This window comes from Pipistrellus kuhlii, unplaced genomic scaffold (assembly GCF_014108245.1).
Source record: "Pipistrellus kuhlii isolate mPipKuh1 unplaced genomic scaffold, mPipKuh1.p scaffold_m20_p_6, whole genome shotgun sequence".
NCBI classification, from domain to species: domain Eukaryota; kingdom Metazoa; phylum Chordata; class Mammalia; order Chiroptera; family Vespertilionidae; genus Pipistrellus; species Pipistrellus kuhlii.
This window is the reverse complement of record NW_023425562.1, coordinates 71,407,640-71,434,973: the sequence shown is the minus strand read 5'-3', so window position 1 is coordinate 71,434,973 and position 27,334 is coordinate 71,407,640. Positions and strand designations below refer to the sequence as shown.

Genomic DNA, 27,334 nt, shown 5'->3' with positions numbered 1-27,334 from the left:
CACACCTCTGCTGCCACCACTGCTGGCAGTGCAAGTCTTGGACAGCCCTGGTTACCTGAGCCTCAGGTGGCCCTGAGTGGCTGGACAGGTGCCATCTGGCCCTGGGCAGCTTGGGGGCTGAGGGGACTGGGGGACTCCAGAGGCAGGTGTGTGGAGCAGCCGGGCCTGCCTGGGGGTGGTCTCAGCCTTGCCACATGCCTGCCACCCCAGTGGGGCTGAGGGGAATGGGCACCACCATCTTGTGGCTGTGGGTGCTGCCATCTTTGAGGGCCTGGAAGTCAATTAGCATATTCCCTACTTATTGGCTGTGGGCGCCACCATATTTGCAATGGTGTGAGGGTCAATTAGCATATTCCCCCTTTATTAGATAGGATTCTATGAGGCAGACATAGAGATCTGATTGGTGGTTGCCAAAGGCAGAGGTGGGAGGTGAGCAAAATGAGTGAAGGGGTCAAAAGGTACATATTTTCTGACAATTAAAACCACAATGAGATATCACCTCAGACCTGTAAGAATGGTTATTATCAGTAAATCAACAAGTAGCAAGTGTTCACGAGGATGTGGAGAAAAGAAACCCTTAAGCACTATTAGTGGGAATGCAGATTGTTACAGCTGCTATGGAAAACAGTATGGAGGTTCCTAAAAAAATTAAAAGTAGAACTATGATATGACCCAGCAATCCTTCTTCTGGGTATTTATCTGAAGAAATAGAAAAAGCTAATTTGAAAAAATATATACAACCCTATGTTCATTGCAGCATTATTTATAACAGTCAAGATATAGAAGTAACCTAAGTAACCCTAGATAGATGAATGGATACATATATACAATGTGGTACATATATACACTGGAATACTACTAGGTTAAAAAAAAGTATGAAATTTTATCATTTACAACATAAATGGACCTAGAGGATATTATGCTAAGTAAAATAATTCATAATGAGAAATACAAATACCATAGGATTTCCCTTACAAGTGGATTCTAAAAACAAAATAAATAAACAAAAAAACAGAAACAAACACATCTTGTGGCTGTAGGTGCTGCCATCTTTGAGGGCATGGCATTCAATTAGTATAGTGATGGTTTCCACACGGGGGGAGTTGAGGGATGGGTGAAAAGGTGAAAGGGATGAAAAAGTCAAATTGACAGTATAAAAATAGTCACAGGGATGTAAAGTACAGCGTAGGGAACATAGTTAATAATATTGTAATATTAATGTATGGTGTCAGATGGGTACTAAACTTACAAGGGTGGTCACTTTGCAAGTTATATAAATGTCTAAGCACTATGTTGTACACCTGAAACTAATATAGTATTATATATCAACTGTAATTAAAAAATAAATTTTTAAAAGGCCAAAAAAGGTACAAATTTCTAGTTATAAAATAAATGTCATGGGGAAGTAATGAACAGCATGGTGACTGAGGTTAATAATGCTGTATTGCATATTTGAACACTGCTAGAAGAGTAAATCTTAAAAGTTCTCCATAACAAAAAAAAAAACATTTGTAACTCTGTGTGGTGATGGATGTTAGCTAGACTTACTGTGATGATCATTTTGCAATGTGTATCATCACACTGTATACCTGAAAGTAATATAGTGCCATATATATCAATTATATCTCAATAAAATTTTTATGAGATAATAACATTTGCAATAATTTTTGGGAGAGTCATCTACTCGCAGCAGGGGATGATTGGAAATAATACCTAAAAGACAAGTAAGAATGGGCAACAAAGCCTTCCTTCGTGGTTTCTCCCAATAAGCTTTTATACTTTTAATTGAAATAAATTCAGAGATTATATTAGATACTTATGCATTCACAGGTAAATGCAAGGGAAAAGCACCCAAATAACTTATTGGTTATTTGCAATCTGGGATCATTCACACTCTATTAAAAAAATTAAAGTCCTGGCCAGTGTGGCTCAGTTGATTGAAGCATCATCCCATGCACCAAAAGATGGCAGGTTCGATCCCAGGTTAGGGCATTTTGGGGAGTCTTCCAACCAATGCTTTTTTCTCTCTCACTCTCCCCTTTTTCTCTAAAAATCCATTAAAAAAATAAATAGGAAATTTTACTAGAGTTTTCCCAAAATGAAGAATAAAAAGGCAATAAATAAATAACTGGGAAATGTTTAAAAGAAAAGAAAACCTCTGCATTTTGGAGTGAAATATTATCTGATGTAGAATACACACAATAATTGCTCTACTATAAACTCCTTTTTCAAAACCAGAGTTCATCACAGAAACATGGGCTTAAAAAATTAATCATCAGGCCATGAATTGTACTGCCATAAAAGAAAGCCATTCTTTCCTGCATATAAACAACATTACTTCAATATATACAGATGCGTGCCTCAGTACCTTGGTGCAGTGGTATATTTACTTGTATAAATATTTAAAGTAAGACCTTTGAATCTATAATGAAGTAGCACAGCACTTTAAAAAACAAGGCACTATTACATTTAGATGCATGACAAATAGAATTCTGTTCAGAATACTAATTGCTGCTGTTGATATTCTAAAACTAAAAAAAAGTAATGAATTCAGATTTCATCTTAATAAGCCTAATACATGTGCAGAAAACTTAATAAGTCTTGATGAAGCCTTATTGGTAAAATTTTGTATTTATCAGACAGGCTTTGTAACTGAGGCACAAGCAAGCTTCCTGTCTGGTACTTTTCCCCTTGCTCTTATTTTATTGACACACATTCAATTATCACAGGAAAGAAAAGAATAAAATCAGAAACATCTGTAGCTTACCATATAAAGACTGGGTATTCCCCATGGAGACTGACCCTTTCACACAGACGCAGGTGCTGGAAGGCTATGCGATGGGGGATGCTTGCATGTGTAAATGTATAACATGATTATGAAGAATTCAATAGACACTGTTATTTTCCACCTTAGTTTGTGTTAACGTAAGTTTGCATATTATAATTATGTGCTCTTATAATTACTCTCCTGCTCTAGCATGTGGTAGTCAAATACACATGCTCTTAGTGGAGTTCACATATCACCAACATAGAATGTATTGATTATATAACAAGGTTGAATTTTGTGTTTGCAACTCTTAGGCAACCATAACTTTACCTGTGATTGGAACATTTGCTGCCATGCTTTCTTCCTTGCTCTCATCTCTGTAGCCACTTGAAATTTCTAAAAATCAAACACATGATAATAAAGATGTATGTCAGGGTTATATTTATGGACTAGACCTTTGTTTGATTTTAAAAAAATTACCATTTCTATTATTTTCGCTGTTTCCCCACCTCCTTTTTTTTTTTTTAATCCTCCAGTTTATTTCTTGCCTGAAACAGTACTGTTCCTTCTAAAAATAAAACTTTTCTAAAACTAAGGAATCTATATGCTGTTTTCATGAAAAAAATTACTTAGCTTGACATCTATCAAATTTGAGGGGGTCTTAAAACAGTGAGTCTTATATTCTATGCATGTATATCAACTTGTGAATACATCCCGAGCAACTCATTGCTGTATTGGAAATACCACGATAGTGGCTTACTGACATATCTTAATAGTAATGTTAAAATAATTACAATCTCTGGCCGAAACCGGTTTGGCTCAGTGGTAGAGCGTCGGTCTGTGGACTGAAAGGTCCCAGGTTCGATTCCAGTCCGGGGCATGTACATTGGTTGTGGGCACATCCCCAGTAGGGGGTGTGCAAGAGGCAGCTGGTCAATGTTTCTCTCTCATTGACGTTTCTAGCTCTCTGTCACTCTCCCTTCCTCTCTGTAAAAAATCAATAAAATATATTTTTTTAAAAATCACAATCTCTGGATACTAAAAATTTAGAGGCATAAATTAATTGATTCTTATTCATCAGTTTAAACTTTTATAATATGTATTATAAAGACAATCTTAAAAAGAATGTTTATAAATTATGAGTAAATTCTATTAAGTGGTATCAAAAACTTTACAGTACTTTATGAAATCATTTTAATGGAATCCTCTACCTCTTTGTAGGATGATCAAAATTAACAACTGCTCAGTGATTAGTTTTGTTAAGATTTCATAATTCATAAAAATGTAATTTATTGGAAATTCAGTAACACCACAGACCTATTATACAATTAGGTTTCCTATCCCTGTGAGACTAAGCAAAATCATATATTTATTGGAAGGTAGTATGTAAAACAAATAACCTATTATGCATATTAAAATCAGAGGTATTATCTACTTCCCTTTATTTTATAGGTACACCTTGAGAAAGAAGGTGTCATGTTGACTCTGAATGGATTTTTGCTGTGAACTAACCCTTTAACAATACTTACCTTGTTCCCAGGTAAGAACTCTGTTGAACAACGGAGCGTATTTTGCTTCCTTTATTTCACGATTGTCATTCGGAATAGATGGCAAGCTGCAAGATGATTCATTACTGTGAGTAGCTGACCTATCCTCACCCTCTTTTGTAGGGACTCTTTTCAATAATGCTGTTGCCTAGAGTGTTTAAAAGAAAGCACAAAGAAATAGCAAACTGCAGCTATATTCCCCTTGTCTCAAAGACCCAATCTTCAAATACAATTTAGGTTAAGCTTTACTTAGGATTTAATTTGCTTTCTGACATTTAACTGAAATTAAAATGTCTTCAAGATAGAATAACATCTGATTTTTTTCCAGCAGAATTTAATTCTTTGTAATAACTTACATTAGAAATAATACTTTCTTTTGGAGGACTGAATCTTATGCAGAAGTGTTTTTCTACTTGTGAAATATGTGTATGAGATGCGACCACTTGTTAATGTGGGCTGGTTTATCCAAGATTTTCTCTTTCACTGCATGAGCCCTTGGGTGGTTTGAGAAAAAGATCTGGAAAAACTGACCTCGTGGTATTCCCATTCTTCTACAAATAAATGACCCCTGAACTTTCCCCAAATGGGAAGATTGCGTAAAAATGTGGTGGCTGAGGAGGAGTCACTAAGCAAAAAAAGAACTGTTTTAAGTGATAATCTTCAATCAAGAATAAAGTTGCCTGGGAAATTTAACCACCGTATTAGTACTGCTTTACTGTTTTCAAAGGGCACTGAACTGTCCTATCATATCACCTCATGTCCTGGGCAAGGAGGTGGGCACAGATTTTGTCACAGTCAAATTAAGAGGTAGAGAAAAAGTGACAATTAACAAGATAGGTTAATATCTCTTAATTTACAGGTCAGCACTCTTAAAAATATGCTGATAACAAGAGTAAAACAACCAACGATAGCATCGTCCTGCTGCCAGAGTATGTTTCTTTCTCACTTCTTACTCAGAAGTGATTTGCCCAGGTGGTTGGGAGAGGAAACTTCGATGAGTTGTTCACTTTTCATTGGTATCTGACAACAGTTGTAAATACAGTGCAGTGTCCAACACAATCTGTGGGAAAGGGAGATGAGATTCTAGACATTAATATGAAGAATGGAGCTGGACAAAGCCTCACAGGTCATGTTAGTCCAAGGGTGAAGCAGTTACAACAGAATTTTCTAGTAAACAAGAGGGAAGATAATAAACTTTCCTGGTTATTAACATGAAAGAAGGCAAAAATGTCCTCACAGGGAGAATCACTGAGGCAGAACATGGAAGATCTGACCTTGTAAGTTTGGTTATGAAAAAAACAACAGCTGTCATTATCGGCCTTGATATCCCTGCAACATACTCCTGCCCTCTGCCCTCCCCAGGACTGGCTGGCTTCCTGGGCCCATGGCTTATCCTAGAGGCTGGATCAGCTGATTTCAGGGGATTAAGGAGTTAGAGTCTCCTTAGCCAAAGGACTTAGTCCCAAGTTAGCCTTGGGAGCTTTTCCTCTACATGTATAAACTGACCCCTGAATTGTACTCCAGTTGTGATAAATCTCTGTTGGGATCATCTGCACAGCCTCCCTGTATCTGCAGACTTGGGTTCAGGAGAGCATCCTGCCCTTGAAGCTCAGAGCTTGCTCCCACAGAGCCCCAATTTCAGCTGCCTACATGAACCATTGTTCTTCGCCTGCTTCTAGAATCTTCCAAAAGAGAGGGGTAAAGAGTAGTTCCAGGTCTTTGATGACCATATGTACCATTCTGGCATGCCTCATTTCTAGATCCTGATCTAGGCTGTCCCCAAGGAGACTTAAGTTCCTACTCGTGTGTCCAATAATCCTGGGTATATGAAAAGCATTTTAAAATAGGAACAAAAAGAACTGACCAAAATTCTATAGTTATGAAGCTATAATTTTCTCTTTCTAATATTTCAAATAATTCAGACTTTCTGAGAACACTTCAAATATGTATTTCTCCCTCAAATTACCTTATGCAACAACTGTAACTAATAATTTCTTGGCATGAGTTCAAGATAGCCACTGGCTTAACACACATTTTAAAAATAAAATTGATAGAGGACTGCTGAAGGTTTCTACATTTTCTACTAAAGAATTTGTAGACAATGAAAACTGTTTTGGATTGTCAATGACTCATATAACTTCCCATTATTCTCTGCATTATGATATACAACTTATCTCACTGCTTTGCATATCCCAGCTCAGCTGGGCTTCAAAAGAACACAGAATAAAATGCTTTAATAATACTGCAAACATCCTTCTAGTAACTTCTTGTATGCATGATCAAAGTAACACCACAGTGCCCTGTTTTTTTTAACCATGGAGGTAAATAAAGTGGTGAAGTAATAAAGTGGTGAGCATACTGCAGGTTTTCATTTACTTTATATATTTTATTTCATTTATTTTCATTACTTACTATATATATTTCTAGGATTTCTATTACTTTCTTGATAGATAAATTTATAAAAGGACTCACCTTATAAGATAATTCTATAGATACAATATAAGTCTCTAAGGAACAGGGATTATGATAAGCAAGGACAGAAACAAAAGTCAAATTCCAAAAGAAAAAAAAGTCAAATTCAAACCAGGAATGGTCTGCGGTTTGTAGTCCAAAACAAACTCTAGGGAGTCAGGAAAAACATCTGTATTACTTACAGATCTTTTAGAAAGACGTATTTCTAAGGAAGCTCCCAATCTGAATGATTTTGCAGGCTGAGACTGGAAACACTAGCCCTTACAGTACCAGAACAAAAGTTCAGGAAAGAGTAAACAAGATGCTCTGCAACATCTCACACGGGGTTTGAAAGCATTCACAAATTGAAGTTCCCTATCTGAAAAATGCCACCAGTCAACAATGTTATTTTGGGCTTTCTGATAATGCTTATGAATGGCCTATGCATGGGTTGTTTTTAAAAATCCTCATTTGAGGACATGTTTTTATTGATTTGAGAGAGAAAGGGAGTGAGAAAGTGAGAGAAACATTGATGTGAGAGAGAACTATCAAACAGTTGCCTCTCTTATGCATCCAACTAGGGCTCAAATCTGCAAACTGGGAATGTGCCCTAACTGGGAATCAAACCTGCCACCTTCTGGTGAACAAGATGATACTTCAACCAAGTGAGCCACACTGGCCAGGGCTGCAGGGGTTTTAACTTATCTGTTAACTCATAAAAACTCTGTTTGATTTCATATGTTTGGAAGCCAGGAGCAAAGACTGGAGACTGTCTTACTGTTCTCAGCAGTCTGAAGCCAAAAGTCAAAACAAACAAACTAGTTCCTCACATTTCTGCCTTCCTAAGTGCCAGCAGAAAGGATTCAGAAATTCAATTAACTTAAAAGGCACATATTTGCAAAATGATTGATAGTGATAGCTCCTTATTTCAGATCTTACAAAAGATAAAAGTATCCGATTAATTACACTAAACAGGATATCTAGAATTATTGGCTTAATTCTACTAGAAATTTTCTCAAAGTTAATTTAAATATGAATCCTGGTAGGTCTGGAACTTGTCAATTGTGATACCCAAATGCATAGATAGATAAATACAGAAACTTGTGAACTGTGATACTCAAATGATAAATAGATAAATGAATATATTAATGGAAAAGACTTTGTGTCCAAAACACCATTAAGAAAAATAAATGGTGGATATAAAACTGCACAAATATTACAATGAATTGTACAAATGTATATAAAAAGAGTTTCAATAAGTTAATAAGAAAAGATATTACTAACCCAATAGAAAAATGAGCAAAGAACATGAACTGGCAAATTATAAAAGAAGAAATACAAATGGCTAACAAATAGGCAGTGGGAAAATTTGACCTCAATTGTAATTAAAGGTCAGATGAAAAAAAAAAAAATTGGATGTCATTTGCACTTTTCAATTTGGTGCCAAAAAATGTTGACAGTATCCACTTTCATAAAGAGCTCAAAGAAATGATATTTTCATCCATTCTTGGTAACTTCGATGACTCTTCCAGAGTAAGCAGTGCGTAGCAAATACCTAAGAAATTCACATAACCTTTGACCTAAAAACTTTACATATAAGAATTCATTCTAAGGAAGTAGGATGTGTATTTGTAAAAACTGAATTGCTCAGATGTTTTTTGAAACTTTCTTTCTAGAGAAAAAACAAACAAACTTAAATGCTCAACGACAGGAGTCTAGTCAGAGAGACTGGAATATTCATATAAGAGTCTCTGGACAGTCATGGGAAATTATGTAGAACATGTGATAATTAGAAAAGAAGTACATTTGTGACAAGTGGAAAAAAAAGAAGCTGTGTACATAAACAGTACAACCCATGTCAATACATTAACTATCAAAAACCATACACCTTGCCAAAACCAGTTTGGCTCAGTGGATAGAGCGTCGGCCTGCAGACTGAAAGGTCCCAGGTTCGATTCCGGGCAAGGATATGTATCTTGGTTCAAATATCCCCAGTAGGGAGTGTGCAGGAGGCAGCTGGTCGATGTTTTTCTCTCATCGATGTTTCTAGCTTTCTAACCCTTTCCCTTCCTCTCTGTAAAAAATCAATAAAATATACATTAAAAAAATTAAAAAACAAACAACCCCCCCCCAAAAAAAAAACAAACAAAAAACCATACACCTTAATGTCAAAAGGTTAAATATGGAGAGTTAGATAACAGCAATTTTCTTTTCTTTGTTTTGGTTACCTTGACATTCCAAGTTTGTATGTTTTTTCCCCCCTGTTAGTAGTTGGTATGTTTTTTTCCCCCTGCTAGTTTTTTAAAGAATAGATATACTGGATGGAAAAGAATCAAATTTCTGTGTTGGGAGGACTGCATGGCAGTCTTACAAACACAGCAACCGAAAGAAACCATATAGGATGGTCTGAAATTAAAACTAAAAGTAGTTTGTGGTGGGTATTTTCCCTGACAAAAGTCAATCTTTATCTAAACTGAGCCTATCTGATGTCTTTAGGCATATAAAATAACATATGGAATAGCAAAGTAATTTCCTTTTGGAATAGCAAAGTAATTTCCTCTTTTCCTGGAAGCCCCAGAGCACAACCACTGCCAAAAAAAAAAAAAAAAAGAGAGGCTACCAATCCCCTTATTGTTATTGTATCATGTTAACTGTTGACTGTTAACTACCCTATAAATACAAATGTTATTTGTTTTACTTTTTACCTAATCCCAGAGATTTCCCCACTTTGTTTTCTCCTGCCTTCCTAATCTATAATCAATTAATTTCATGTAATTCTTATCCCTTTTCCCCTTTGATTCCGATGTAAAAAATAAGCAGTAAAACTGCCATTTTCCAAAACATTTTCTCAATCTATTGAGATTTTGCTTCCTGGCAACTGTCATCAGTTTGGCTCAAATAAACTCATAAAAATTCAGTAGGATTGAACATTTCTTACTCTGACATTTACTTGCTGCAGTTGGCAGGATTCCAAAGAAGCTCATCCAGGCCCACGCCCGTGAACCTGGATTCAATGCTAGGTTCCAGCAGGGGCCCACTGAACCCCACTGGCTCCCAACCTCACATCAGGTAAACTTGGGTGAGTCATTCCCTTGCTTGTGGCAGAGGGCGTGACTTTATTTGAGCTGTTTTTAGAAAATCTTTGAGATGGCACTAAAGGATAGGAGTTGAGATGGGTGGCTGGTTTTAATTTTGTTTTTTCAATTGGAACTACTTAACTGCAAATCTGAACAACAACCCCACTTTTGTTGGATAAATGAAAGCCTGAACGCATTTGGCTCTGAAGATAAGGAATACTTCCTCCTTCTAGCTAGGTGGCTAAGAATCTTTGTGGAAGTGTAAGAGGGTATCCCTCACTACATGCATGAGCCTCATAGGGAATTCCATGTCAACTGTAATTAAAATAATTGACTTTTCTTGGGGTGTGAGTTGGTTACTTAGTGCTCTGAGTCCTCACAGCTGTTTTAGACAGCTGGGAGAGAAATCAAGACACAGAAAAGGTTGAAAAGTGACTGGTGAGGTGACAGCCCCTTAGAGCTCAACCCATAAGCTGCACTCTTCAATCCACCAAACAACATCCCTAGAAATTTGTTCAGACTCTGCAGATATCCAAAGAAAACTAAAATTAACATGGGAAATCATGCCTATAAGGTTGATGGATCCCAAAAACTTTAGCTTCTGTTACCCCTAAAACTTTAGCTTCTGTTAATACCCCTGCAGGTTATATATATAATTTGTATGGAACCTCAACTTGTAAGTATCTATAGAAATGAGAAAATTTAACCAAAAATGCTATCAGCTTGAAAGTGCCAAAGTGAGGAATTCTTGACATCTCCAAATTGATTTTTCTGTATGCTCAATAAGAAAAAGCCAGCTCTAAAATTAAACTGAATGAATGTAAAGCTTATCTTGATTGGAAATTAGAAGCTTCTAGGGGAGGCTCAGATAAATTATCTTTTTTTACTGGAAGTTAATAAGAAAAATTTAGAAACTGTCTCTGAACTTAAAAAGATTTCTGAAGCTAATAAATGCCAACACCCCTTCTACAGCTCTTCCATTACATCCTTTGCTCTCTGAGCTTCCTTGTCCAGACTTGCCCTCCCCCTACCTTCTTTCTTTCAATTATACCTCCTTCACGACTACCTCTATTGAACTAGGGAAAAATGAAAATAGAAATTCAGACAAGGATAAGTCAGAATTCTAGCAGCTCCCTTAAGGGAAAAAATAAAAATCTCAGGTAGAAGGGAACCAGTGATTGTATAAGCTCTTTGGATCATAACAAAATTAAGAAGGACCTCTAAGGGTACAAAGGAATTTGTTAGAACATATGGTCCTGGCTATTCTGACCTGTTGCAAATAATATACCTACTGGTTCCTGAGAGAAGGGCAATATAATGGCTGGTAAGTTTAGCTGCCATATGCATGTAGAGTTTTTTAAAACAGAGACAGACTAGGAAAAATGCAGGGCATTAACTCACTGGCTTTACTACGTCATACCTAACATTTTTCCCCTGGGAAATGAACAAGACCTATTATCAGCAATGTAAACGAAAGCCTGATGAACCAGTGCTTGATATCTTTGAACATTTTGAAAAACTTTTAAACAATACTCAGGCCTGTTTCCAGATAGTTTAACAATCATCAAAATGACCCTTTATTAAACGACATTTTTGGAAGGACTAGATGAAGAGTTTGTAACTTTGGTTAAACAATATAAACTGTCAGACCACGCATAATGATGAACTGGCTGTTTTGGCTGATAAACTATCTCAAACTATTTAAAGGAGAGAAAAAGATAAAGCTACCAAAATCATGAATTTACATCTCCAACAATTAAGCAATCATGTCAGAGGCACACAAAGGTCTTTTAGAAAAGGGCAAAGAAGAGTCTATTTTTACTCTAAAAAGCCAGGTTGCTATAGAAGGATTGTAGAAAACTAAAATAGAATTTGGAAAAATAAAAACAACAGAAGCAAGCATAGGGATACTCTGAGGATTATGAGAGAGCATTTCTCCTTCTCCTTACTAATGCTTTAAGATAAAATTATCATAAAGGAAAATTACTAAGACCCTTGCAGATAATGGAGCTATTTTATCCATTCTTAACCCTCTTTCTCAGAATAAAGCTTTGTACAAATGGTAGGAGTATCTAATTAACCAAGGACTTTTTAAATCAGTACCTGTCCCTTTCCAATTAGGGAATGTTATGGGCAACATATATTTTTACTAATCAAATCAGTCCCAATTCACTTAATAGGGAGAGATTTTTCTTGAAACCCATGATGCCCACATATCCTTTGCCCAGAAGGGTGAAACGTATTTAGAAATAAATGAATTAGATACTGAACCAATTGGAAAAATAATGATTTTAAAGAATCTTCTACATAAGAAAAATAATCTTAGACTGAATGTTTGTTGCAGGAAATTCTAATGCAATTTTGGGCCTTTACAATGGCAAGATCAAGTAAGTCACTCCAATTAACATAACTATTTCTTTTTTTTGTTTGTTAATACTCACCCAAGGAAGTCTTTTCCATTGACTTTTAGAGACAATGGAAGGGAGAGGGAGACACAGAGAGAGAAACATTGATTGGTTGCTGCCCACATGCACTCTGGCTGGGGCCCAGGTTCAAGCCTGCAACTGAGGTATGTGCCTCTGACTAGAATCAGACCCTGCAGGCTGATACTCCAACCACTGAGCCAAACCAGCTACGATTAAAATAACTATTGATAATACTTTGCCTCTACCTACTATTCACCAATATTCTTAAAGACCTGATGCATTAACTGGAATTAAGCCCATTATACAAGATTACTTAAAAGACAGACTTAAAATTCCATTTACAAGTCCTTGTAATTCTCCTATCCTTCTAGTAAAAAAAAAAAAAAAAAAAAAAAAACCCAAGTGGAAAAGGATGGAGATTTTTACAGGATCTTATAGCTATAAATAAGATAGTTATTCTCGGACATCCTACGGTTCCAAATCCACAAACCTTGTTATCAGCTCTTCCTGGGGACTGCCAATATTTTTCAATATTAAATTTATATAGTGCCTTTTTCAGCATTCCAGGATATCTCTTACCTTCACCTGGAAAGATTGCCAATTTACTTAGAATGTAAGGCCCCAGGAATATACAAAGTCCCACCAATTTCTCCCAAATATTAAAAATTGATTTAAATGATGTTAAATTTCCTAGAGATTCCAGTTTAATCTAACATGTGGATGATTTACTTTTATGGCCTAGGACATTACTAAACTCCCCAAAGGACACAATTTACTTATTACTACAGCTAGCTATAGAAGGACACAAGGTCTCAAAGGATAAGCTTCAATTTTGTTTACTTAAAGTAAAATACGTTGGGCATCTCATATCTGAAAATGAGCTACTGATTAACCTAGAAAGACTCAGAGGAATCCTATCTTTTCCTCTTCTAAAAACAAGAAAGCAGCTTAGAGGATTCCTGGGTTTGACAGGATATTGTTGAAATTGGTCTCCAAATTTTTCAGTAATGATCCAGCCTCTACATGTCCTATTAAAGTCAGATCAACCTGATCCAATTCAATGGGACCCCAAATGGAAAGAAGCCTCCACAAGGCTCTAAAGGAATATAATATAAAGCTCCTGTTCTGGGACAACCTATTTACAAACTTCCTTTCTTCCTTTTCACACATAAAAATAAAGGGAATGCTTTAGGAGCTCTAACTCAGAAACATGGAGGACAACAGAAACCTGCAGGCTATGATAGGTTTATCAGTAGATTCAGTAGCAAAAGGGGTCCTTCCCTGTATGAGGGCCGTCTCTGCTATAGCCATGTTATGCACATAAACAGAAGAGACAGTTATGGACTCTCCTTTAACTGTTCATGCTCTTCATTCTGTTGAATCTTTACTGAATTCTCATCACACCCAACACTTCTCTGTCAGTCAGGCTTCTTATGAACTACTCTTCTTTCTGCACCTAATATTACTTTTTCTTGGTGTAATCATCTAAACCCTGCAACTTCATTACCTTCTTTACAGGATGAACACACCAACAATTGGGCTTACTGACCACCTTCTTGTTCCTAGAAATGATTTACAGGAAATGGCCAGTGATAATGCTGATTTAACTTGGTTTAAATATGATCTTATCTGAAAGATAAATGGGACATTCCTGAGCTGGATATGCAATAACTTCCATGGTAGACATAATTTGAAAGTTTCTATCTACCTGAAATAAGATCTGCACAGCAAGCTGAACTAATTGCTCTAACTTGGGCTTGTCAATTAGCCAAAGATCAAGTAGCCAATATTTATACCGACAGTCACTATGCATTTGGTGTAGCTCATGAGTTTGGAATGTTATGGAAGCAGCGAGGCTTCTTAACTTCCTCAGGGCAGTTCATGTAAAATGGTTGCAGAATTATTAGATTTCATTCAGCAACCCAAACAACTGGCAATTATCAAAATCCCAGGGCACTCTAAAACTACCACCATGGAAGCAAAAGGAAACCATTTAACTCATGCTGCAGCTAAGCAGGTGGCGTCAAACAGTCAAGTTATTCATACCTGAGAATGCTCCTTGCTTTCTATTAAATCAATAACAGACTATCTTTTACAGTTCCAACAGAGCTGTGGAAGAAGAAAAAAAGGATATGGCAACAAAAAGGGGGAACCTTTGACTCAGGCAAACAGAAATGGCTTGGACCCAATCAGAAATCAATCTCACCTATAGGAGTTCAACTCCCTATACTGAGCTAACATATTGGGGACCTGAAAAGATTATTTAATGGAGTAAACAATATTACTGGAAACTTTCTCCTACTATAGTTCATAAAGAGTACAGCAGATGTCCTATTTTTTCAAAATATAACCCAGGAAAACCACTTCATAGATGCCAATTTTCCACTCCCTTTAGGTCAATCTGAGGTATGGCAATTAGATTTTATCCAAATACCACCATGTCAGGGATACAAATATATATAAGTTATGATTTGTATATTTTCTCACTAGTTGGAGGCATTCCCTTACAGGGGAACAGCAGCCTTAATGGTCGGTAAATTGTTATAGAAAATGGTTGCAGAATTATTCCCAATTGGGGAATTTCCTCTGAGCGACCATGGACTCATTTCACTGGGAAAATAATAAAATCCATCTGTAAAATTTGGCCTATTCTACAGAATTGTCATTGTGCTTATCAACGTCAGTCCTCTGGTTTAATAGAATGTATAATAGCATGGTACAATAAAAGTTCAACTAGCCAAAATTTCAGAAGCCTTTAATCTCCCCTGGACAAAAGCTCTCCTATAGTGCTCCTCAACCTAATATACACTCCTTTTGTTAAACATAGACTTTCTCTTTATAAAATAGGCACTAGACACCCTATGCACCTGCATGAAAGGGCATATGAACTAACTTTACTAAAAGGAGGCATTCTTCATTATTGGTGAGGAATCAGCTTAAAGAGATCAATAAATTAGTAGCCAATTCATTTCACAGTATATTCTCTGAGACGAAGATTTCAAAGACCATGGCTTAAAATCAGGAGATTTGGTCTATTGGAAAAGACATCAAGTAAAAAAAGACTCTCTCCAACCTCATTGGAAGGGATCTTACTACCAGTAGGTATTACTAACTAACCCATGTACAGCCAAACTCCAGAGTTTACTCATGGATTCACATTTCTTATTTAAAAGAGGCACCTAACACCTAACTGCAAGGAAAGATCTCTACTCCTGTCTCTGACACTAGTCTCCATCTACAACGAAGATGCAAGATTTTTTGAGAAGTTGCTGCCATTTAAGGCAGACAGCTATCCCAAGACATCAACAAGGCCTGTATGCTCACAAATTGATGTTGAAAATTGTTAATTTTATTCTTTGAACTCTTTCAAACCTTGCTCTTTTATCATCTAATTGTTATTGGTTGAATATACATAAAAGGATTCTTATATTGTTACTATTCTTCTTATGGTTTCCTAATGAAACAATATCTATCTCCTGAGACCCCCTTTCTTATTAGATATATATAAAAAAAAACCTTAACTTGGGTACCTGCTAACCTTTCCCACCTACCAGACAATGACATACTAATTTTCAGTCATGATAATGTTAGTGCTTTGTTGAACCATGACCTCCTGGTTCACAGGTTGACACTCAACCACTGAGCCATGCCAGCTGGGCTGATGTATCTAAAAAGCCCAGGTACCTCAGTTAGATCTTAAGCTTAGATACTCAGTAGTTCAACTGGCTGGCATTGGGGTCATTCTCAATAACACTAGAATATGTCCAATGGGAATTAGATGGGCAATACTTTAAAAATAGTAAACAATGAGAAACCAGCTCCCTATCTAATTGTAAAAACCAAAGAGGTGAATCGTTATATCCCCAATCAATATGGAATACTGAATTCACCCAATTCTGACCTATTGTATCTACACCCTAACAAATAACAATATATGGTGTATAGAAAAAGGACATTCTTGGGGAAGGATTAGAAAATTCTTCTAGTATACTAGTGTTTTTTATTGTAACAATCCCAAATTTACATGGCCAACATAAGAAACATTCAAACCTGTGAAGAATTTTGTAAATTTATTTGAACCAAACCTTGTCCACAATTGTCGGGAAGCAAGATCTCAATGGATTGAGATAATGCTCCAGAGAATGGCAGTTTCACACCTTATTGTATACATTACAATCAAAAGAGGAGACATAAGTGAGTTATATGAAATCCATTGGCGATAGATTAGGGAGACTAAAGAAAGCAAAGTGGGATGGGGGGAACCTCTGGGGTTGGATAAAAAGTAAAATGAGAGACACACACTTCTTTCACTTAGGTGGGTGCAGGTTAGTTAATAGTCAACAATTAACTCAGTGACAATGAGGGGATTTGTGGTCTCCGCAGAGCGGTTCCTGTGCTTTGAGGGTTCTAGAAAAAGGAAAATTCCTTTGACATTCCAATGATATGTTTTCATAGTTGCAAAAAGATAAGAGACAGACTCACTTAAGGTAAAGATTGACCTTTGTCAAGGAAGACACCGGCTAGGGCAGTGGTCGGCAAACTAATTAGTCAACAGAGCCAAATATCAACAGTACAAGGATTGAAATTTCTTTTAGAGCCACATTTTTAAAACTTAAACTTCTTCTAACACCACTTCTTCAAAATAGACTCGCCTGGGCCGTGGTATTTTGTGGAGGAGCCACACTCAAGGGGCCAAAGAGCCGCATGTGGCTTGCGAGCCGCAGTTTGCCAACCATGGGGCTAGTACATGACTACCCATCACAAACTGCTTTTATTTAAAAAGTTTTCATTTCAGACCATCTTTTGTGGTTACTTTAGGTCTCTGAGTTTGCAAGGTCACCATGCAGGCATTCCCTGAGCAAGTCAGATAGCATGTGGCCCTTTCGTTCACAACACTAAATACTACGGTAATATGACATAATCTGAAGTCACAGGCAAAATAACTGTGCTTGAGGTCAATAAAACCTATGATAATATTGATACTGAAAATCCAATATATTGAAAAATTAAACTTAATCCTCCTCATGAAGTCATTTCTATGGAAACTAACTGGCCAGAAGAAAAATTAGAGTTTCTGGATAATAAAGTGGTATAAAGTATTAATTTGTATGGCCAAATATATCATAAGGTTCAATGACAGTGAACAAAGGAGAAAACATAGTATCAGATTAATAAAAATTACAATAATAAATGTAATAGGTTCTTTGGTTACTGGTTTAATACTGTTGCTCTTGTTCCTAGTATACATATATACTAGATACAGAAAAAAAAAAAAAAAAAAAACTTGAGAAGCAGCAAAAACACTTTATCATAGCTCAAAGATGAAAAATGATCTAGAATATTTTTAACAAAGACATACAGGATCTGAGTGACTTCATTCACCTGTCTTTTTTTTTTTTTCTCTTTAAAAAAGAAATAAAATACAAGAAATAATAATTTGGCCTTGATTGCCATATAAGGCTATGGTTTTGCATCATTCCCAGTGATCCATTCTGTTCATTCAGTAAGACAAAGGCTGACTCTGAAACTTCCTAGAAATAAGTCTTCCTAGCACCCTGGGGCCATGTTATCCAACCAAAAGGATGGTCCTTCAGACTGATTAATGATCAAAAGGGGAAACTTGGATGAAAAAGGGGGAGGGACACACGTACTAAACCTGATGAGCTTGGGGGAAGCCTGCTTGGTGGCCTTATAAACACTCAGGGATGAAAGTAACCACACAGAATAGTCTGAAATTAAAACTTTCTAACTAAAAGCAATTCATTGGAGGTAGTCACAACCTAGCCAGTACTTCTGTACCTTAACTAAGCCCATTTATTGTCTTTCTGAATCTAGGATAACACAATTTTAAAGTAATTCCCACCCTCTTAGGGAACCACCAGAACAGACCACAAATCCCCTCATTGTTGTTGTTATCATGTTAATTGTTAACTATCCTATACTTCTTTTAGAAGTATGTCTATTCATTTTACTTTTTATCCAACCACAGAGATTTCCCTGCTTTGCTTTCTACTGCCTCCTACTCTATCACCAGTGGATTTCATGTAGACCCTTAATTCTTTCCCTTTAATTCTGATGTATAAAATAAGTGCTTAAAGTGATGTATTAAATAAGCGGTGTCTGGAACATTTCCTCAATCCATTGAGGTTTTGCTTCCAGGCAATTGTGGTCAGTGTGGCTCAAATAAACTCAGAAAAATTCTCTATAGGTTTAAATGTTTCTAATGTTGACAATACAAAGAGGAAGTGAATGTGAAAGCATTTAATAAAACTGAATTCCCTTCTGTATGTAAATCAGTGCTATTAATGCAGATACAGAAAGGCTAGAGAATGAAAAACCATAGCTGATGACATTCTTCCATGTTACACAGATTTAACTGACCCTTCCTCAAGAACCTTCCTCTTGCACACCTCAAGTTAAATTTTCAGTGTTTATAGAGAAAGGCAAGCATTGTCGCTTAAGTTGTATCTAAATTATAGGAAAGGGATTTTATCTATGTAGCATTAAAAGAAAGGGGAAATATTCTTATGAGCCAGCAGATGAATATTCAAGAGAGAACAAGAAACCAGCCCACCATTTAGGGAGAGGTGAGGGGATTCCTGTGACCAATTACATGTCTGACTGATGTGTGTGTGTGTGTGTGTGTGTGTGTGTGTGTGTGTGAGCAACAGGACCAACTTATTCTACCAGTGACACCAGCAGATCACTGCTTTGTTTGGAGTTTTTCCAGGTGGAAACAAACATCACTTAAAATAAAAGGAGTATTAAGGCACTTTGTATTTTAATGAAGCACCCAACTCATTTTTTTTCCTATAAAGCAATTACAAAATTTTCTGATTTAAACTATGCAGCTCAATAATGTAATTGCCTAATAGATTATGCGGGTGCTGTGGACCTTATCGAGTCTTGAGGGGATATAATCCCAGTTTCAGAGCTTAATGATGTATTTACTCAAGAGATGGATTGACTCCCGCTGACAGTGAGAGGACCCACAGGTAAACATCATTTACTTGTGCTGTTTAATTAGCCATTTACCCAAGAGATCAAAGTAAATATTTCCGAGCTTCATTAGACTCTTACTTAACCAAGTAATTACTAGTAGAGCGTTCTCAAATTTTGAAAATCTTTAAGAATTTTATCTATAGAGAAATATTTAACCCATATTAGTTACTAAATGTATATATTGTTTCAACACAGGATAACAATTCCGAGATACTTGGTTTTGCTAGTTGCAAACAGATGATGCATAAACTAGAACTCACAAAAGTATTTAGTCCTAAAGCTCCCAATGCTTGCCCTGCCCATATAATTTTGCATTATTGCTGTGCATTCTTCATTCAGAACCTAGCCATTTGTGAAACTGCTTCTTTACTTCCATCTTTAAGTACAGATGTTGTCATTAATTTATTGGTAATTTTTATGATTGTCACTAAGATGAGATCATGACGATTTAAAGGAACAAAGCAGAATATCATTTGACTCTCAAAATTTTAACTGGACAGCCTCTTCTTATTAATAATGGAGTTATTATTTGAAAATTATAAGAGAATTGGTTGTCTAGAACTCGGAATACATTTTCTAATATAAAAAAAAAAAGTTTAAGCCGAAATCAGTTTGGCTTAGTGGATAGAGCATCGGTCTGCGTACTGAAAGGTCCCAGGTTCAATTCTGGTCAGGGGCATGTACCTTGGTTGCAGGCACATCCCCGGTGTGTGTGTGTGTGGGGGGGGTGTAGGAGACAGCTGGTCGATGTTTCTCTCTCATTGATGTTTCTAGCTCTCTATTTCTCTCCTTCCTCTCTGTGGAAAATCAATAATATATAAATTTTTAAAGTTTAAATAACAAAGAGCATTCAGCCAATACTTTTTTCACTCTTGACACAGCTGATGTGATGTACTGAGACAGGCTAGTAAGCCAGGACAGGTGGAATAGGAAAATTGGGACAGCTGAAAAAGCAGAGCAATTTACAGCAGATATAGAAGGCCACCTACTTAGAAATAGCATCTAAGCCTCTGTTGTATTTCAGTTTCAGACCCAGAAAGGCAGCAAAACCAGGTGGGCAGCACCAGGACAAGCTGTGATGACTGACAAACCCCTGCCCTGATACTGACCAATCATTAGAGACCAAGGCCTGGAGAAGCACAGCTAGAAAACTTACTAATATTCTGCTGAAACCCTCCCCTGAGACCTCCCCTAAGATTCCCGCCTTCAAGAAAGGGACAAAGCCTCAAGATAAAGGACCCAGCACTTGCTCTCCTTCTAGGGAGCAGCCCCCGCCATTCCCTTTTCTATTTTCTGCCCCCACTTCTCCCCCGACAGGCATGCATCTATCTCCTAAACCCCATGAGGCTTGCAACCAGGGGAGCAATGAGCAGTTCATCCCAGGCTAATACCCTAAACTTGTACTCAAGGCCTCCTTTTCTCTGACTCCCAGAGAGCTAAGGCAGCCCAGCCTAGGCTTTCCTACTGCTTCTATGCTAAGTCCTTTCTTGTTTTATGTGCCAGTTTCAATAAATGCCCCCTCATAGTCCATCTGGATTTGTGTTGTGAAATTTTTTCACACGAAGTCAAGAACTCACACACTAAAAGCTGGCCCTAGGAGCATCAGATCCTTGAGATGCATATGGGGGCTCTATCTGTAATAATTGATTACAGAAGAAAGAAAGATGAGAGGAAGAAGGCTCGAGGACAGAGAGGAGGACAAAGGAGAGGAGAGATGAAAGAAAGCTGGAGAAGAAAGAGAAGGGGGGGGTGAAAAAGGGAGAGAGAGAGAGAGAGAGAGAGAGAGATGAGAGGAGAGAGAAAAGAAGATGGGGTAGAGAAGGAAGATGAGGATGAGGTCTGAAACAATATAGCATGATGGTAACAACACGTGAATTTGGGTTGGTAGGTACATTGTATCATTCTATGTATATATGTTTGATATCTTTTTAAAAAAGTCCTTTTACTCTCTGTCTCTTTTTTAAATCTTTACCTGAAAACATGCCTTCTATTGATGTTTTAGAGAGAAAGGATTGGGGAGAGGGAGGGAAAGAGAGGAAGAGAAACATGGATGTGAGAAAGAAACATCAATAGATTTACTCCTGTATGTGCCTCCGCCGGATATTGAACCCACATCCCACGTATATTCCTTGATTGGGAATCGAACATGCAACCATCTGGTGCATGGGATAATGCTCCAACCAATGGAGTCACCTGGCCAGGGCCCTTGTATTCTCTTTTAATTTAAGAGGCAAGGAAAGGGCAGGAACTTGAGATCTGAAAGTTCCCTGAAAGACTTGAGGGAGATGGCAGAGGCTCTGGACATACAGCAACACAGGTGCACAGCTCTGAGACAGTGGCAAGGCTCCAGGAGGGCACATGTAGAATCCTGGAACTATGCGTGTGATAAAATAGCACGTTAAAAATTATCAAAGACAGTGAGGCCTATATTATGTATATGTATGAGACACAATGGTTTGCAATAAGACAAATTCATGATATTAAACTTGGGAGAAAAAGACCATCTCTTTGACTATGGCTTTTCTAGGAAATGACACAGACTACAATGGCAATGCTCTAAATCTGGGCTTCGGGCTCCCTTTGTGCTTCCCTTCCTCCCAATGGGACCTTGCTCCACCAGTTTCATATTCTCTCTCTCTCTCTCTCTCTCTCTCTCTCTCTTTCTCTCTCTCTCTCTCATTAACAACTCCTAAGTCCAGCCCCTCTTTGACTTGTCTGAACCCCTGCAAGGTTCCCTCTCCCTGGCCTCAGTCCTAATTAGGTGAAATTCCCCAAAGCACTGCAGAATCTTATTATGGCTCTGCTCAGAAAGCTCCCACGGCTTGCCAAAATCTAGTCAACTAAACATAAGCTCCCTAGCCTGAGCAGGACTCTGCACAACTGGGCCAGGGAACACCTCGGACTTTCTCGCCCACTATCCTCAGCCTGGTGCCCACACTTCGGCCACAGAGGATGACCCTGCTCCACTTCCTGAATACAGGTTGGCTTTTCTGGTCTGTCCTTTGGCTCATAACAGTCTTCCCCCCTCGTCCCACCCTGTACTCATAGCCTGTCACAATCTTGTCAGTCTTTTAAGGGTTGCCTCCCCGTCGCCCCCGTTTCTTCCATTGTAAAGTCTGCCCTCCTTGCTGCTCCAGATGGGTTGGCTCCCTTTTCTGAAGGCCCACATTTTTTGCCATTTTCTTATTACATGCATCCCACTATGCCATTCCCCAGAATGGGGCCACCTTTTATTTATGTCTTTCCCTCTAATGGATCTGGGATGGTGCCTGTGTACAGAAATGGATTAATACATAATTGCTGAATTGACATGAATGACCAACCATATAGTGTTTGAAAGTACAGAGCAGAGGAAGAAAATCAGAATCTGTAAGATGCTTCTAAGCTCCTTGGAAAATGTTGGGGTAGATGTGTTTAATTAGATCTTAGGTCTAGGACCTGAATTGACTTTATGCTAGGAGATGAGATTCCTTCACAAACAATATGCAAAAGGCCTGAGATCAGAAGGTTAAAACCAACCACAAAACCTCACTTCTTATTTTCTCAAATATGTAACTATTTCCTCAAATTATTACCTTGTACATCTTGAAACTTAAGAAAAAAGAAGAAAAAAAAAAAGACTAACCTTTGTCCTCTGGTCCACATTTTTGACTTGGAAAACTGCAGACAGTTTAGCTATCTGCTCTTCCATAGAATTATGATGTTCTTTGAAGGTGGCCATACTCTGACTCAATGGTGCCCCTAAAAAGCCTGAAGCCGGTGCTTGTTCAGGTCTATAAAGCAGAAACAAGAGAAACATTAGAGATTTGTAAGTTTGGGTTATTTATGAGATTCTCACTTTTTTTTTTAAGCTAGCATTTTTCTTTCTTTCTTTCTTCTTCATCTTTTTTTAAAAAAATATATATTTTATTGATTTTTTCATAGAGAGAAAGGGAGAGGGATAGAGAGCCAGAAACATCGATGAGAGAGAAACATCGACCAGCCACCTCCTGCACACCCCCCTCTGGGGATGTGCCCGCAACCAATGTACATTCCCCCCACTGGAATCAAACCTGGGACCCTCCAGTCCTTAGACCAATGCTCTATCCACTGAGCCAAACTGGTTCGGCAAGATTCTCACATTTTTAAAGGCCCCATAATCAAGTTAGTAGAAGACACTGTAGGTAATCCAGAAAAACTTGGGACCTAATTTATTCCGGACCAAGACATTTTTAGAGTCTAGGTACATTAAACAAATTTTTTTTTTAAATTTTACTTTGGTTATCATTTGATTATTAGACAAACAATTTCAACTTCAGCTGTGTAGTGGAACCATCTGGGAAAATCTGTAAAAAGTATCTGGAGCCACCTGCTACAGAGTCTAGTAAAATAGGCCTGGTGTGTGACCCAGCCTAACAATTTTTTAAGGCATATAAAATGCTCTAACGTGCAGTCCTCGCATGGAGGAGTCTTGCCCATGGTTCTACATAAACACACCAAACCAGAAAATCTGCAAAGTGGAACAAAGAACTTAAAGGAGTTTTTTCTCTTTTGTGTACTTTACATTGGAAAATTTATAACATCAATGCCTCACAGAAAAACAAAGTTTGATGTCACCTAAGTTATATACTCCTCTAGTTAAAAGACTAGCCTTTAAATAATCTACAATTAATTTCATATGCTTGGAATGGATTCTGATCAGAAAAGTGCAACTTAAATAAGTGTACCAACCAGAATTTCCAATTGGTTTACAAAAGACTGATAATATGACAGAAGTTTTAAATGCATACAAAGTAATAAATAACCCCAATTTTTTTTCCTGAACATCAGCAGTACATGTTCTACTTCATACAATATAAAGATGACTCAATGTTTCATCATGAGTATAGGAGCACAATTGGGCCATTGTTTCTGACAGTAGCCACTAACAGAGGTAATTAGTTGCACCTGGGGAAAAAAAGGTAGTCTCATTAGGGTTTTGATATAAAACTACTTACTAAGTAATTATTTTAATGTTAAAATTTTTCCAGATGGCAACAAATAAATTTTTTATCAATTACCCCAAATGACATGAATAATATTTTAATAGTTTATCGTTGTCTAAAATAATGACTTGGTCTTCCACCTAATAAGAGTAAACACTTTATATGAAGATCTTTGAACACTTAGTCCTTGATATAAGAAAAATCAATGATGATGGGAACTTTTTGCTTTAAGTTGCTTCATTTTGTGAGCAGGAACTCATTCTTCATACTCTCTTTCAGCTTAAAGCACAAAACCATCTGCTCTGGGGCAGATGTCCCACTTTATAAAGTAAAGAGACTGCCATGGTTTGGCCAGGGAAACAAGCAGGGCTGCTGCCACATCAAGCCCAACTCTTTTCTACAGGCTTGAATGAATTCCTGTCAGAGCCTCCCCGATCCGCCCTGCTTAGAATTCCGTAACAGAAGAGTCATTAACAATTAAGGAACAAGAGTAGATCACTCTTTCCAAATCAGTGTTTCTGGAATGGCTTATAAAATTGACCAGTGGGCTGCTTCAGTCCAGGGGAGATTGCAAGGCAGACAGGAATATTTACTTAGGGGAGTGGCCCAGCAGTAATTTCGGGGGTGGAGGAGCGCAGGGGGTGCCTAGATGAAGAAGTCCACGGGAGAGCCTGATGCCATGATGAACACTCGTTAGAAAGAATCTATATTTAAAGACATGATTGCTCATCTCAAAGGTCATAAAGACACTTGGTACTTTATCTAAGGCTAGCAAGTAAACCAGGATAATCCATGTGCACTAATCAGCATCCTTGGTCACACACAGGACAATTCTATTTGTAACAGAACAAAACACTGACAATAGTACCCATTCCTGATTTCTTTATCTGGCTTTAAAAATGATTGTGGTACAGAAACTGTCTTGAAGGCTCCAGATATTAATTTTGAAATTTGTGTTGGTCATAAACAAGGATCATTTCTTACGAAGGCTGATTTATACATAACTGTAGATCTATAGTCATATGAAATGCAATCTTTCATAATGGAAAGCAATGCTCTATTATATATATTGAGAAACTATAGCAAATGTTAGTCTAGTCAATGTAAATATCATATCTTATCACCCACAATCACAGTTTGGTAGGCCAGGTTAAGAGTCACACAATGAATCATTTAGTCTAACAAGTCAGTTTGTACAGGGAGTTATAAATGCATATATGCTTTCTATACCACATATCATGATTATGGTTCATGCAAAATAGTACATCAACAGACATGAAAAGCAGAGAGAAAGAAACAGCGGCCTGGTGAGAGAGCCTTACAACACACAGCCAGAGTGCAGATATTCCTCCCAGCAGCTTCTTTACCACCTTGTAAAGGAGTCCTTTTATTCACATGATAAAAACTATGAAAGCGAACTTCCTTGCATGGCCCTTTACTGCTTTAGATTGAAAGTACTGGTCAGGAAGGTCATTTCCAGGATTTTCCATATTTGGAGATGGCTAGTACAGATGCAGAAGGTGCTGTAAACACATTTAGGACTTGCAAACCTCATCCTGTGGTCTGTGAAACAACCACATGATTGGCCAAGGTTTTTTTGTGACAAGGTCCTTTGAGAGACCATTATCTGATTTCTCCTTACTCCTTGATGGAATCCAGCACACTGCACTTATGCTGAATTATAGGCTAAAGAAAACCATGTTATCCTTCCTACTTATATCATTAACACGAAACAGCCTACCTTAAAGGAAGAGAAAATGGCATTGGTTGTAAGACAACTAGACCCAAAGGTCCGTGTACTCTCTCAGCCAAAAGAGGCCCTTTCAGATGGGCTTTCACAGACATCTATTGACCATGCTCAAGTAACTATTTGTTCTTTACTAGTAAACAGTAAGAATGTACTTTAGAAGGGGAAATATAGTCAGTCTTCAAAATATAAACCAGGACTAGGACACTGGTAATATTCATGCAATATGAATTAGGCACCTACCAGGTGCCAGCAGTGAACAAGCCATTACATATTACACATTTATATGAACTCAGTAAGTAGCCCAGATGCCACAAAGCTTCTGAGGACATGGAAGGAAACCCAAAAGCCTAAAAGGTGGGTAGAGGATATGAAACAGAATTCTGATTGTCTTAGGATGTACAAGAATCATGACTCTGCCAGCTACCCTGTTGACAAACTTCTCTCTTGTCCCAGCTTTATGGCCATTTAAGACACATACTCTGAGTGGTAGATTTCAAACTTGAGGGATTAGAGTTCCCGTGGGGCTCACTGAAACCCGGATGACTGGGCACCACCCCCAGATTCCTTATTCAGAGGATCTTGGGTAGGACCCAAGATGCTGTTTCTGTTCCCAGGTTTTATTGATGCTGCTGGTGTAGGTACTATACTTGCAGATTGTAGATCTGTATCTTCTAGATTGGGAGCCTGTATCACTAGGATGACCTTGGATATTTAGGAACTCATTGGGGGTTTGTACATGCCAAGGACATCCTTTTAGAGAGTGGTTACAGGGGGTTATATGTTGGACTGTTCTTTAAGGTATACTAACATAAATACCCAACAAAGGCTATCCCTGTTCTCTCCTGCCAAGTAAGCCCTTAAAATGTTGCGATAAGCAGGGATTGAATGGGTATATCCAGTTAGCAGTTAGAAACAAATAGATTTACAGAGAAGCAGATGGTGATGTTCATAAAAGAATTAAATCGAAGACTACAAGTGTGTACCCCGTGCTGCTGGTGCGGACTAGTGTTTTGCAACTCTGTGACTGATTTTTTTGGAAGCACCGGGAACCTGAATGGCCAGCCCACCCCACCCCAGCAGTAGTTTCATGACAGTAATACCTGACTTGCTTTCCATCGCTGCCACCCACTGGGGAGAGTCTCAGAAGCTGGGGAAGGACAGCTGCTTCGAAGTCTCCTTTTGGAATGTCACGGTGATTACAGAGCCTATAAAGTAAGACAGGTGCTGCATGAGATGTTTATTTAAGCACAGAAGGCCAGCTTCTAGAATCTGTGGTGGCTCTTCATGGTTTATTGAAATATATCTGTAATATAATCTAGACATAAAAATGCAGCAACTAGACGGTCTCTC

General features: G+C 37.7%; 1 protein-coding gene across 6 annotated transcripts in view; it reads right to left on the bottom strand.

Annotated features, from left to right (window-relative positions):
- KIZ (kizuna centrosomal protein) overlaps positions 1–27,334 on the bottom strand; it is a 104,689-nt gene that overhangs the window by 27,695 nt on the left and 49,660 nt on the right. For 5 of the 6 annotated variants that reach the window (XM_036417460.2, XM_045574319.1, XM_036417458.2 and 2 more), the window contains 4 exons: positions 27,085–27,189; positions 22,896–23,043; positions 4,297–4,462; positions 3,098–3,163 (listed from right to left, as the gene is read on the bottom strand). In XM_036417460.2, coding sequence (XP_036273353.1) covers positions 3,098–3,163; positions 4,297–4,462; positions 22,896–23,043; positions 27,085–27,189 — 485 coding nt within the window. The remainder of the gene's footprint in view (positions 1–3,097; positions 3,164–4,296; positions 4,463–22,895; positions 23,044–27,084; positions 27,190–27,334) is intronic. The other variant, XM_036417459.2, reaches the window with a different exon arrangement.